This window comes from Prinia subflava, chromosome 3, assembly GCF_021018805.1.
Source record: "Prinia subflava isolate CZ2003 ecotype Zambia chromosome 3, Cam_Psub_1.2, whole genome shotgun sequence".
NCBI lineage: Eukaryota > Metazoa > Chordata > Aves > Passeriformes > Cisticolidae > Prinia > Prinia subflava.
Genome location: NC_086249.1, coordinates 40,978,804 through 40,993,617, shown reverse-complemented (window position 1 = coordinate 40,993,617; position 14,814 = coordinate 40,978,804). Strand labels below are relative to the sequence as shown.

Below are 14,814 nucleotides of genomic sequence, written 5' to 3'. Positions count from 1 at the left end.
TATGGATGAGTCACACAAGGTGTGGTCCATTGAAAGAAGGAAATCAAAAATGTTTGCTAGGTTAGCACAGCTCAGAGAGGGGTATGTAAAAGATAACTGCGTGAAATAGAATATGAAATACTAATTAGGCCAGATTCAGCTCTTGATGTCTAAGTGCACACTTTACATATTTCAGCAAGTGAATATTTAAAGTGCTTGTCTCTAGATTTTAATTAAAACTGTTGTTGAAATAGATTTATTACTGCCATTTCAGAGAGCACTTTCTTTAGTTTCAGGAACCAGATGTATTTAACAATCTGTGTTTTGAATAAAACCATAATTGCTTTTTTTTTTTCCCAGTGCTTTTCTATAAACATAACTTTTTTCTGGCTTAGTAGAAGAGAAATGTGAATCCATTATAAATTGCTGGTCCTCTTAAAGATCCAGTTGAATTCTTAAAAGTAACATAAGGAGAGGAGAAGAATTTTGTGTATTCTGAATGTCTGCTTGTGGCTGTATCACCTGGTAAGCAGGGATTCAGGACAGAGAGGGGTTTTCTCTCTAGACAGGACTAACATTAACAAACAAGAACGTGGGGGATGGGGGCTGTATAATATAACTAATTATTATGAGCTATAGCAGATCTGAAGGAAACTGTGGTGAGAGACTTCAGGAATTTATTTTTGCTCCGAGTGAACTCTTCAGAAGTCTCATGTAGAATTTATTGTATTTTTATAAGAAAAAAAGCTAGGATTTTCTCCTTAAAACAGCTGTAGATAAATGTGATTTTGGATGTAGGAGTAGCTGGTCAAGATATGTATATAAAGGATTATTTTTTGGTTTTTATCAGGAAGTATGACACCTAATATTTTTGGACAATTTTGCTGCAAATTGTTTACATGATATTACTAGTGGTGGTCCAGACTACACAGAGCTTTGGTTTGGCTTGCAAAATAATAAAGTGATGCATATATATTATAAGAAGGTCTCCTGTAGACTGTTTCAACTTTTTAAGGTGCTGTTGTAGAAAACATTCCAAAATGGGAAGCAAGAACTCAAGCTAGCACCTCAATTAAAGATAGATTTACAGTCTAGTGTTCAATTAAGATACATTTTTGTATTTTTTATTTTAAACTTTTTTTATTGGATCTACTCTTAAAGGCACAGAACTCAATATCTGGCATAAGCAGATGCTGGGGTATAAAATACAGCATCATAAAGTCACTCTAGGACATTAGTTTTCAGTGTTTGCAGGTTTGGGGCCATTCTTGTGCTCTGAGCCAGCTTTTAAAATTATGTATTTTTTACTGATGTTTCTAGCTTTTGTTTTTTTTTTTATGTGACTTCATCTAAATCTCCCTTTGCACCCATAAACCCCCACGAAGGATCATGTTGCTGTTGTGAAGACCAGGTTTTAAGACAGGATTTTCACCCGTTTGCAGCCCTAACTGCTTATGTCCCGTTGGTCGTGACGCTACCGTGCCAGTAACACACTCATTGGTGTGTAAGAGTCATCCAAGGAGAGCACAGGATTTCTAGGTGAAATACTCCAGCCAGGTTTGTGTCTCGTGGCTTCAGCACACAGAGAAGAGCCTGGTGCTGCTTTCAGTACAGTCACTTCTGTATTATCTTAGTAGCTGAAGTTCCTGTGCAAACCTTTAAGCTCTCTGCAAGTAAAATAAATGAACCCAACCCCCCTACACTGTGAATTCAGTTGACAGTTGATGAAGGAAAGGCACTGTTGGAAGGTCACACATTTGCTTCTGGGCTTTAGCACCTAGCAAGTGGTACACCTTTTGTTGGACAGGTAGCAAGATAAGTCTTTCCCAAACATCCTGACTGTATGCGAGGGAAGTTGTCCAAATTGTCTGTGAATTTTCAAAGTATGCAGAGAAATATGTTAAAGGTGAGGAGAAAAACCACTGTTAGTGAGAAGGAACATTTCAGGCAGCTAGCAAGCGATTATAGTAGTTACCTTGATAGTTTTGTGGTAAAGCTTTCAATTTTCCTCCTGATTTAGGTTTATGAACACCAAGATGGAAGCAAGTCCCTGAAGCTGGGAGACTTTGGCCTAGCAACAATTGTGGATGGACCTCTATATACAGTCTGTGGGACCCCAACATATGTAGCTCCAGAAATCATCGCTGAAACTGGGTAAATCACTTGTAGTGGTGATACATTGATGTGTACCTAGCGGAGCACATTCTTGCCATCGTGCCAGGCTGGAGTTCTTGCAACTGAGATTTTTATGCTGCCTTTGATTTGCTGTGATAAAGAATCATGCCTTGTAGAAAAATTCACATGGAAGGGACCTCTGGAGGCTATCTTACCCAAATCAGTTCAGACCAGGCCAGTTTTGGAGGTGTATTGGTCAACCTCTGACAGTTCTCGGCCTCAAACTTTTCAGCTTAACACTGAGTTACTAACTAGTCATTTGCAGATACAGTGGAAGTAATTCTGTTCTCTAGAGACTGCTAACTACCTTTAACTTAATTCTACTTCATTATCACACACTGTCCTCTTCCGATCCGTTCCACAGAGTAAGTAAATGCCTGCTGGCTTGAGCAGTCACCTTTGCAGACTTCATGTTGACAGGCATCACTAACTCAAATTACCTCAACTTGAATTAGTTAACTAACTGAAGAATACAGCCCAGTGTCTTCTGTGCACTCACACATTCTGACCTAATGTAATTTTAAGATGTAAATAAAATATTTCATAGCAGAATGAGGATTGGTAGGTAGACAAAGTTCAGATGGGAGTTTATAAGAAATTATTAATGATTCTGAACATGTTTCCTCTGTTCTTGCACTGTAGTCTGTAAGGATCGGATGTCTCTAACCATGTCTCTTACACTTCTAGATATGGCTTGAAGGTGGACATCTGGGCAGCGGGTGTGATTACTTACATTCTGCTCTGTGGTTTTCCTCCGTTCCGTGGGTATGGACTGAGCTATTCAACCATCCTTGTTATGTGAATCGGTCCCTCCGCTCCTTTCACATTAAGCACAGAGATTCCCTCTGGTAGAAGTTCTCTGCTCATAGGGGGTTTTTTTTCTGTGCTCTGCATAGTGTTCTACACAAGCCACATAAATGTCTGTGATTTTATAGTAAAATCTCTGTCTCGTGTTTGTTTATCATAGTTTTAACTTCATTGCATTGCAAAACAAAAGCCTTCATTACAGGTTCTGCGTGCCTTTGCCTGAAGTTTTAAATACACTTTGATATAACCATCTTCTTTCATGGACAAAATGCAACATGTTTTGTGGTTGGTAAAAGGTAACTTACATGTAAGCCAGTTAATAAGGACATGTCAGATATTTTATCCCCTGAAAGGAATTGCAAAGTTGTGGACAATCCTAAAGACAAGCAGAAAGAGTGTACCAAATGCATTGTGTTTTATGACCTCACCATTAACACCCATAGCTGCATGTTTGGGGCAATCAACAGCTTCTGAAAGCATACTAAGGCACGAGCAATTAAAAGCAATTTTAATAAGTCCATTGAAACCACATCTGAAAATAATTCCTCTTTGGGTTTTGTTGTTGGTTTTCTTTGGTTTTTTACTTTACAGAAGTGGAGATGACCAAGAAGTGCTTTTTGATCAGATTTTGATGGGACAGATGGATTTTCCATCTCCATATTGGGACAACATTTCTGACTCTGCAAAGGTGGGTTTTATAGTAGATGGTATTTTCTTCTACAATATTTCCAGGGGGAGTACCTAATGCATGCTGTCCTTTCACAGTGTTGTATTTGACATGTCTCATACATGTCCTGCTCACCTATAAATTCCTCTGGATCACCAATTATGTTTTGTTTGGCTACTGTCTCAGACTCCAAGTTCTGAAATGGACCCCATTCTGAAATGGACATCATATACCTCTGTGATTTCTCACACAACAGAGACACTAGCAACTCTTATTAATTAAGAAAAAATTAAAGTAATTCACTTCGTAGCTCGAAAGCTCCCTTGGGCTGTGGTTACGAGGCGGACCAGGTACCAACCTGAAGCCTTTGAACATTACCTAATAATATTATGGGGAGGCTGATTTCCCTTATTAACCCCATTAAATGTTAGGTCTGTTGTTTCTTTCTGTCAAAGAACCAGGCGTCTCATTGCCTTATAGTTGCAGAGTGGTATGAAATACAGACTTGTTCTGGTCACAGCTCTTGACCTGCAGTCTTTGGTGTGCTAAGGCAGATATAATTATTTGCAGATACAAACCTTGACAGAGTTCATTATACTTGCATTATACTTTTTAACTCACGAATGCACTGGAGCAACAGTTTAACTCAAAGATTTTCTAGGGATCTGGCATTCACTACAGTCATATGCATAAATATATATGAACAGAGACATAATACATATGTGTATGTAAAAAAAAATCATATGATCATTCTGTAGATAAGTGCTTACTTTCAGTCAGTTTACTTCTCTAGTCTATAAGACAAATCTATGAAAAACTGTCTTCCTGTTTCCTTCAGTGTGACAGTGTTTGATTAATCACGAGGGAAAAGTGAAATTTGGAGGTGGATGTAGGTAACGAGAGTAACTCTGAATCTCCATTCTTTGGAGAGTTAAATCCTGCTTTTACAGGTATGTGGAGGGTGATCAGGACTAGCATTTTAGCCTGCTAACTAATGAGGTTAATGAATGAGATGCAGTCATGCAGTTGGAAGTCCTCTAAACCAAAGCATTGTGTTGTAGCACGCATTATTTCATAGCATCGTTAGTGGGAACCCTGCAAGTCCTTTGGCAGTGGACTTTCCTGTGAAACTCCTTCTACCAAATAGTTCTGTCTAAAATTTCTGGCTTGAAGCCTTAGTCTATCCATTTAAGTTATTCTTGTAACTAAGAATCACTAGCTTTGGTCTTTGGTGATGCACCTTTATTTCCTGTCTTATTGCCATCCTGTTTCCATGCACTCCACTCTGTGAATAGAATAATCTAGGTAATTGCAGAGAAAATCACAGGATGAAAATTAATGGGTGTAGGGTTGGGTGTTTGTTTATTTTTTTAATGTCTTCTATGTCATTTATACAAAAGTCCAAAGTAAAACTATATTTGCTGGCTTTTTTTTCCCTCCAGAGGAATTGTCTTTTTCTTAGTGGAAAGCTTAACCTAATTTCATGGGACCATCTGTTATGCACATTATGTATTAAGTGCTTTTCTCTTAAACAGTGGCTTCAGAGCTGTAACTCAGAACTATCTTCTAGCTTTTCAAGGTACTGTCCGTTCAGCTGAGAGTTCATCAGTTCATAGTTTTTCTATTTTTTGAATAATCTTAGTACATTTCTGCAGTCGGTAGTTCTCTCTCTCTTTGAGAACTCTTACAAAATGAGTTAAAGAGTTCTTAAGTGAATGAAATATTGATTTGTCCTTTAAAAGTGTTCTTTAAAGTTGACCCTGTATTCAATTTCTCAGGAACTTATCACAATGATGCTTCAAGTAGATGTAGATCTGCGATTCTCAGCCTTGCAAGTTCTTGAGCATCCATGGGTTAATGTAAGTATTTTCACACTTGTAGATGCTTCATGCAATTTGGCACCTTTGAGCCCTTTTCTGTCAAGCCGTTGCTATGCCCTTTCGGAAGCCAGCACGTTCTAAAGATGTCACAGATCTGAGTGGAAATAAGCTGGGTTACAGGCTGATTTAGTGTATTGTGTACCTTGGAGTTGTCACTATTTTGTGTGCGCTCAGCTACATTTTCTCTGAAATGGACTTCCAACAAATCTCAATCCTATTTGGTAAATGTATATCTCTAACACTCAGCTTGCAGGTTCAGTGACGCATTTTGTTCTCCTGAGATCAGGTGGACTCAAAAACCTCACAGTCATGATTAAGAGTTACTGAAATACAGTCCATACTGTTAAGCCTGCTTGATCCAGAAGGGAACAGGGAAACATTTAGAATCATATTTAGCTTCTGATGGTGTTTAAGATTTGTTAATTATTCCAGACTGTTTAACATGTTTTAAAATATTTGGATGACAAGAAATAAAAATTTGGGACAATGTATATTCCAATTCAGCAGGGACAACTGAGAAAAGAAGTGCAATTGGCATGAACAGTGAAAAAATAAAGGAAGAATAAATAATACTTTGTTTTGTTTGTTGCAAGTTTAAGTGTGCAGTCCTCCCTGGAATACTCTTTGGTCCCTAAGCTGCTGTATCCAAAACTCCTTTCTCACTAAAAATCTATTACAAAAATTCAAATATACAGTCACCTCAGACCTCAGATATTAGTTTTTTTATGAAAGTGTCCTCCATAGAGTCAGAGTAGTAGGGATCAGTTAATTATTTACCAAGTACATGCTTTAAACTTGGAGGGCTCCCTTATTACCCAAACCACTTTTTGTAATTGTAAATGCTATTAACATGCAGAGCCCTTCTATGGTGTATGAAGAGTGCAAGGATCCAGGACAATGTCTGATAAAAATCTTTTCATTTTGAAGATGACATTTGAGCAGCTGAAATATTAATTTTCCATGGTGCCAGAGGCTGTCCTTGGACATAGTATTCTGTCACAGTTTATAATGCCTTATGGGGATTGAGGGGTCTCTCATCTCCATGGGAGGAGGACGTGTGGAGATTTCTGGAGTGCTGAAGAGCAAGGGATGGAAGTGTCTGATCAGAAGCCACAGAGAGGCCATGTCACCCACAGTGTCAGCCTGCACACTGCTGCTGAGATTACTGATCACTTGCTTACACCACTGAAGGAAGTGGTCACTAATCTTCCATTTTTTCTGAAAAATATATTTGAAATGTTAATGCTACCCTCAGATACTTCAGATACTTTTTTTTTTAAATTGTGTTTTAGATATGTTTTAGAAAGCCATTTTAGTGTGATGTATAAAAAAGAAGATGTGCAGCTCTTTGTCAGTAACCTGGTGGTGGTGGTGTGCAAGTGACACGAGGATCTGCTTCCCTGCCCTCAATAGTACCTGCTGGTGAGGAGAGCAGGGGAGAGGGGCTGGGGGCTAAAGGCTTAACACTCCAGAGCTCTGCTATAAACCTGAGCTCTGGTTACTGAAACACCTTAGCAAATCCCTGAATTTCTGTGCAATAAGTTAACTTGGGGAACCTTTTGCCAGAAGGTGTGAAGAGAACTGGTATAAATGGACTCAAAAAAGAGTTTAATGCATTTTTGGAAGATGATCCCACTGATGCTTATTAAATGTAGTGGTCTGGGTAGAACTCCTGGCTCACAAGGTTCTTAAGTACTTGGTTGGCATGAACTAGAGGATATACCCGGGGAAGTTCCAAGATCTACTTGCTTCTATTAAATATAGTACTTCCTAAAGAGTGACTGTGATGCACTGTTAGAAACAACATGCAGTGATCAATTCATCTTTGGTTTAGCTCTGCTGCACTTGTAGTTTTATGCAGGTAATAATTCTCTGCAATCAAAACCTATAGCAGTTCTGTCTATAAGTAAGTGAAGCAAATATTCCATGACAATTCTGTAATTCCTTTTTTTCTGCTTTTAACAACTGAAACAAATCAGTATTTTGTCTTCATCATTGCACTAAAGATAGCTCATAATGCAGATCAAAATTGCTTTTGAATTCTCTTATGTCTTCCATATATTTTTTCTGGGAGGAAAAAAGAACTGGAACCACTGGAACCAGTTCAGGAAAGTGCTTTAACACATTCCAAACATTGCTCCCATGTCAAGGCATCACACATGGAAGCACTTAATACTGGGCATCAAATTAACTAGATAACACTACAATCCTAGTTCACATCGGAATAAATAAGAACAAGGCTGAGTTGAAACAGGTGCTTGAGTGATTCCATGAGAAAGGGCACTTGCCTGAAGTGTGTCTGGGCACTATCAGTAGATAAGCTAGCAGGGACAGCTCGTTGATGCACACAGGCAGAGTGTACAGTGTCAGATCCAGCTACAGATCCCTCTGCCATCACTTGCTGGATCAGCTGCAAGTCTGTCACACAGCCTCCCTGGACCTTGTTTTCCCAGCTTCAGGACAGGGCATTAATGACTCATCCTTGTTTACAAAAGGGAAAGCTCTGCAATCTATGTGTTGTAATTACCTGAGCAGTTAAGTGTATACTGTCTTTCTGAGAAGATGTGGCACATGGAATTTTCACCTACACTCCATTTTCACAGGTAACCTGCTTAAATACTTTTCCATGGTGTCAAATGCTGGAGTTTACTTTCTCTATTAGTTTCAGCTGGGGTAGAGCTCACAACACCACTTCCCTTATTTCAGTTTTGAACCTCTTCCTAGAGTGTTAAATCTGCAGCTAAAATACTAGATAGAACAGCTGGCTTGAAAAGCAGGCATGTGTTTTCTTTGACAATTTTAAGAAACGTTTTCTCTCTTTGATCAAACCTTTGATAGAAGTGTTGTAACTGCTTACACTGTATAAAACCATTTTGTAGATTGTAAATAACCATTCTACTTTATGGCTGCTTACTATGTGATTACTTGGTAAATTGCTGAGATTCCTGGAATGTGCCTTGACAGTTTCAGTAGGAGCAAACCCTCATTTCAGTTTAAAATTTTGCTATAAAAATATCTGGAATCCTCTTGGAAACTGCAAAACTTGTTATGGTCAGAGTCAGATCAGTAAAGCAGTTTCGATGTGAATAATATCCCAGCTGTTTTCAATTCAAAAAAACAAAACCTGAAAAGATGTTGGCTACATGCCACTGCCACAGATGGAGATCTTGAATTCTAAATGCAATTCAGCAGCACTTCTTTGCCCCCTCCATTTAGTTTATTTGGAGTCATCTCTCCTATGCAGTACCCTTAGACCTGGAAACAAATCCATCAGTTTATACTTCCCCTACAGGGACCCCAAACTTTTACTTTACCTGGTCAATTTTTTTTGCAAAGCCAAAGAATTATATAAGAGGCAGGAAGCTTGAGGTCTGGCATTTTAAACTTTACTGTTATTGATAACCTGAAACAAGCTACAGGACAAACTCATTCTTTTTTGTATAAGTAGTAAATGTTTCCTAATACATCACTGAGCAGTGAATGCTGAAAGGGATGGCTTGCATTTTGTAAATCCTTCTATGTTAAAATAATCAATATAAAATGTGTTTTGTTGCTGGAGGAGGAAGATGACACAGACCAGCCTAAAAAGAATTAGAGAACCTGGAGCTTTTATATTTTTCCCTCACTATGCCTGCCTTGGAAATTTATGTGCAAAAGAAATGAATAACCAGGCAATAAGCTAAATATTTGTAAGAAAATTAATTTTAAAAGACATTCCTTATTTTGCAGCTGCACTGCTTTTGGTTACAACCTAGGACACTGCACAAAAAAAACTTCCTTAGAGTCCTTAAAGGAAACAGTGTCCAAAAGCTTTTCCAGTGCTTCTATTTACTCTAATTTCCTGCTGTTACTTGTATAATGATCTATTCATCTGATGCTTTTAGACCTGGAAAGTAAAGCTCTTGTGAAATGGATCTAAGTGCTTCAGGGCAGTAGGAGTCTGGGAATCCTGAACATCATTACATTTTTATAACACTTCTTTTAACTTTGAGTGGCAATGTCTCCTGCCACAGAGAACAGTGAAATATGAAACCAGTGTTTATCAATTACTGGGATTACTCCAAGAACTTGTACCTATTTTTTTTTTTTTTTTGAATTCTTGCAAATAGACCATGAAAGGTATTTTGTAGAGGCTGATTAAAAACAAACAAACAAACAAAACCCCAAAAAAACCACAACAAGACCAAAACACCCCAAAACAAAAAACAAAAATGTGTTAACCTTCCACGGAGTTTATATTGTCCCTGTGAAAAACGAAATTCTGGGCCAGAGTTTTCAAACTCTTTTGACTGCTCAGCTTCTGAAGTGTGCACAGGAGAGCTCTTCTTTCAGACTACTAGCAGTCAACATCTTCTGAAGCTCATGACTCTTTAAAGTTCCCAGATGGAGCAGCAAAAATCACTGGTCACCTTTAAAAAAAATCTTGTGATTAATGCCAAAGCTGACATGAAATTCTGTGATCCTGCCAAATCCACTGCCAAGAACAAAGACTTAAAATAGGAGAAAGGAACAGCTGACCTCTTAAGGGTTTGACATCCCTCCAGTTTCACCAATAAAATTCTTGTCAGCAGTATTTACACTGTTCTCCAATTCTACAACTTAACCTGCTGATTGTGATCAGTTTGATATTCGATGGCTGTTTTTTTCACTTCTTGCCTTTGAAAACTGCAGAGCAGCTTGTTTTGTATTTAGTTAAATGGCTGTCATCTCTCACCCTCAATTGCCATCTATTTTATTGTCGACTGAAGTAGTTCCAGGAGTCAGTTTAATATATATTGATTTGTTTATAAAACATGTTTGAATAAAAAAGAATTATTAAACATCAGGTGACACCAACAGTAGTAATAAAAAGCTAGTAACAATAGAGGAATTCTGATATATGCCTGTGCTCCATCTGAAGTTGAGCTGGAAGGTATTTCATCTAAAAGCTGGAGCCCGAACTGTGTGTCTGTGGCGTGTTTCCACTGGAACTGTGGGTGTGGTGCTTCACCAATAAAAATGACCACAGTCTTGGTAACTATTGTCTTCTCTGTAATTTAGTCTTTTGACAAGATGACATGAATTCTTGGCAGACTTTCATGTCAAGAAAGCCAAGAGAATGATTTTATTTTTCTTCCCTCCTCTTGTGAAGAGGAGTTCACTTTGCAGACAAGCTTTCTTCTGGGAAAGGCAAGGTCAAGGGGGAGCAGGTTATTTTTAGGGGTCATCTACCACTGAGTCAGGACTCCCCAGTGCTAGACAATAATCAGCTACTGGGTTGTATTGTTTTGTTTTGTGTTTTGCAGCTGTGTGCACTTGACCATATTTTGCCAGCTGAGACATTTTGTTAAGGGGTGAGTAAGGGATCTCTAAACACAAACTCCCCAAGCTAAATAAATAACAAACCCTACCAACCTCCCTAAAATTCCCATGTGCTCACTGAACTCGTGATTTACTGCAGCAGCTCTGTAACTCTTTAAGGGCACTCATAATGTCTGAGAAATACAAAGAAAGTGTCAGTCATGTCTCACTATTCTGATCTTGTCTTGTTTGCCTTTATTCTGCTAGGATTTTGCCTTAGTGGAATTTAAGAATTATTTCAGCTGTTTATACCTATACACAGCATGCAGCACCAGTTAGGGATTACTATGGCATGTGGCCAGGGACCTGATACCCTGTATATTTTGCCTGTTCTACATTTTGTTTCCTATTCCACCTATTCTTCATATTTGTTGTCTGAAATCCTGCCTGTTCTGCTAGTGGGGGAGTCTCACTGAGCAGTGGCTTTTTGCATGTTTTTCAGGCATAAGGATCTTTTCTACAATTTCTAAAAAAAACTCCTCCTATTCTGGGTTTGAATTCAGTCTGTGGACTTGTGCAAAACCACAAACTCCCTTCTTTTTGCTGGGGTTTCTCCTCATCATGAGGGATGCCTAGGTGCAGGTATCCAGGTTTGCTCTGCAAAGTGAGACGTCTCAGCTGGAAGGAGGAACGTCCCAGCCCAGCCTGTTGTGTTTGTAATGTCTTGGATACTTTTTACTTTTGAGGTCATTATCATTAAATTTATATGATGAGTAAACAGAATCTTAAGCACATCTGAAATCCTCAGGCTTTGAAGTATTAATGGGCATAAGAATAACTGTGTGGTGGTAATTAAGATATGGTAGAAAGAAAAATGAAATGTTTAACAATTATTATTAATGAACATTACCTAAAATGTGAGAAGAAAATATTGAGAGAAGAAGAAGAGAGAGACTGCTTGGACTGGTAGATTTGTTCATCTTGTAAGTACCTTAAATATATTGATGGAGACAATGATTGACCCTTATTTTAATACAAACATTTTGTAAACTTTTCTGTATTGATGGGACCTATCAGAATCACCTCCAAATTCCTTCTTTTTTCGTCTTTCCTCTCTGAAGTTTTAATTTGCTTTATTTATCTGCAGGATGATGGCCTTCCAGAGAATGAACATCAGCTCTCTGTAGCTGGGAAGATAAAGAAGCATTTCAACACAGGCCCTAAGCCGAACAGCACGGCAGCTGGAGTTTCTGTCATAGCAGTAAGCATCTGAAATACACAGATGAAACAGATCTGTGTGCCCACCAGACAGTTATGTGTTTAGGACACCAAAAAAATCTAGAGAGGGTTAATTTTTAGACAATTGTAGCATTTAATGAATATAAGCATAGTTAGACTGGTATCCTGCACGGCTTCTCTTTTGATTCTCCTTGTGAGTCACATTGTTATTTAACAGCCCCAACTGTACACACAGTACACAGTTCCACATTTTATCAGAAGATCAGTGGACTGATCTTTAACTCCAATATAAATTCAACAATTTGAACTGTGGGATCACGACATTTTACATGGCAGCAGACTCATTGTATGGATTTAGGCCACACAGAGACTGTAGCAAAACAGCACCACTTTAGAATGGAAATGGCTTCAAAATTTAACTGCAAATCTGTATGGCAGCCTAAGCCTCTCCTCTTTGAAGGCATGAAAGACGGCTATGATGCCTCACTGCTGCCTTCATGGTTAATATGAGTCTAGCCACTTCAGATTTGTCTGTGCAGCAGCATTTTATTGTAGTGCCACACACAGCCTGCTTCCCTGTCAGCAGAAGTGTTCAGTGGGGTAAAGACTTCATGGAACTTCTGGCTGCCTTCTGTCATGTTGCAAGCCCATGGAGCCATTCTAGGTTTGAACGTGTCGGAGTGTCTAAGACAAAGCTTGGCCAAAATTTTGACCAAGCTTTTTTTGAGGTTTCAACCAACCATTGGAGGTTTCAATGGCATCCTCAGTGGAGCATACACCACATACGACTGTATTTTTTCCTCACAGAGGAACGTGTGTATGACATGTACATGGACACAGGATATAGTCAGCATATGAAGAGATTATTCATACTAATGCCATTGAATAATAACATGCACATCCTTCACATTTTTGATACATCTGCTTGTGTTTGTAAGCTTTCCTTTATTACTCATAGTAATGTGAACACTCCAAAGAGTCACTAAAAATGTGACATGTTAAACGTAACCATTCCCATATCAGATTACTCAGTGTTCATTCCCAGCCTCCATAAATTGCAGGTGGTGTGACTGCACATGTACACTTTCTTGTACTGTTTCCACTTTCATGTTTCTCAGCTCAGCCCCTCCAGTGTTGAGTTAAATCAGCATGAAGTAAATTCAGCTCAGCACATGCAATCTGGCTCACATGTGTGAAGTGCTTGTGCAGCAAAATGGATACTCTCTCAAAATTACTTGGTATAAGTACTTAAAATTTCAAGCTGTGCCTCTCCTATTTTTTCTTTACTCTTTCCTACCCTGAATGTCCTCAACATGGAAGCAAGTTGTTCCTCATGCTTTTCCTAGATTTTCTCAGTCATCAGCTAACATAGTCAGCATTTATTTATTTTCATTTTTAAGCAATTATACTGCAGCAACTCTCCCACAACTAAAACATCACATACCCATTGCTCATCTGAACTGCAGGTATGTTCTTTATCGACTAGCTGAAACCGTGTTCCTATTGAATGGACTGCCAGCACGCTTGTCCATGGGAATTACTGCTCAGATCCTCCATGCTAATTACTTCAAAGCTTAAAAGCAAGAACTGATGCCTCTGTCCTCATCCATCCCTTGCCTCCTTTATGTTTTTAATTTCCCTGTCCTTCTCTTTTTTTTTATTCGCCCCAGCTGCTTTGCTAAGGAATTGTTTGCAGCAGTTTAACACCTGAGTAATGAAAAAGGCACTGTAGTCAATCTGTCCACTGCAAAACATCAGGAAAAACTGTGTATGATTAATTATATTTTTAATGGATTTTATTTATCTTTTAGTGTTTGGAAATTTAACAGATTATTTTTAATGATCATCTCTGTGGGCAGACTTCATATCCTGACACTATTCATCCTGCAACTTGGCCTATAAAGTAGATATGTTTAGAATACTTTCACATAATTCAGAAAGTGGTTTGATTATGGGAAGAGATGGGGAAGTATAGACTTCTTTAGTATTTTGATAATGTTTCAGAATGCTAGATAATTTCCATTTTATGAATAAATTAGTTTTGTTTTCTACAAAAATAATTTAGTATGTAAAAAAAAGCCAAAAGCAAAACAACGCCTTTAAATGTTGTTTCTGCCTTTGGAAGTCTATTTAATTTACATTTGACATGCATGTCATCAGGTTTTTATGTTTGGAAATCTCCCTTTAATTGTGAAATCTCAAATAAGCTAAAATTAAATCCTATTAACAAAGACCGCTGTAGATTTAGAACTTTCAAAGTATGTATAGATTCTGTAACATATTGTTTGGCACTAAAGACATGCACTAACTATATTTGCTTTAAAAATACTGGGGGTTTGTGACTGCCTGTATGTTTACATGCTTTTTGAGAGAGTGCTTGTGTATATAATATATAGAGTTGCCTTCTATATATCATATAGCACATCTGTGTCTGTGTTTGTGAAAATGTGTTAATATGTGCTTATATTTCTATAGCTTACTGAATAGTATGAAAGATAAATATTATCATATATTTTGAGTATTATAACTCTGTTTATGTACAGAGCTCTCTAATATGTGGTATTTAGTTATTAGTTTGTCCTCACATTGGTATGGTATGATATTATATGCCTGTTTTCTCTGGTGATAAAAAGTAACACACCTCAAAGATCTCAAGGAGTATTTACCGTATGCACCAATTAAAACTATAATATGAAAATTAAGTTCCTAAAGATGTGGCTCTTGGTCAGCTTGACTGAAAGGAAGTTGGAAGCCACATGTGTTTTGCGTACAACTTCTGTGGCTACT

The 14,814-nt window shown here is 38.1% G+C and overlaps 1 protein-coding gene across 3 annotated transcripts in view; it reads left to right on the top strand.

The window, feature by feature from the left end:
* The window catches only part of DCLK1 (doublecortin like kinase 1), a 232,596-nt gene that overhangs the window by 201,169 nt on the left and 16,613 nt on the right, over nt 1–14,814 (top strand). For all 3 annotated transcript variants that reach the window (XM_063394799.1, XM_063394800.1, XM_063394801.1), the window contains 5 exons: nt 2,000–2,133; nt 2,842–2,919; nt 3,553–3,649; nt 5,407–5,487; nt 11,936–12,049. In XM_063394799.1, coding sequence (XP_063250869.1) covers nt 2,000–2,133; nt 2,842–2,919; nt 3,553–3,649; nt 5,407–5,487; nt 11,936–12,049 — 504 coding nt within the window. The remainder of the gene's footprint in view (nt 1–1,999; nt 2,134–2,841; nt 2,920–3,552; nt 3,650–5,406; nt 5,488–11,935; nt 12,050–14,814) is intronic.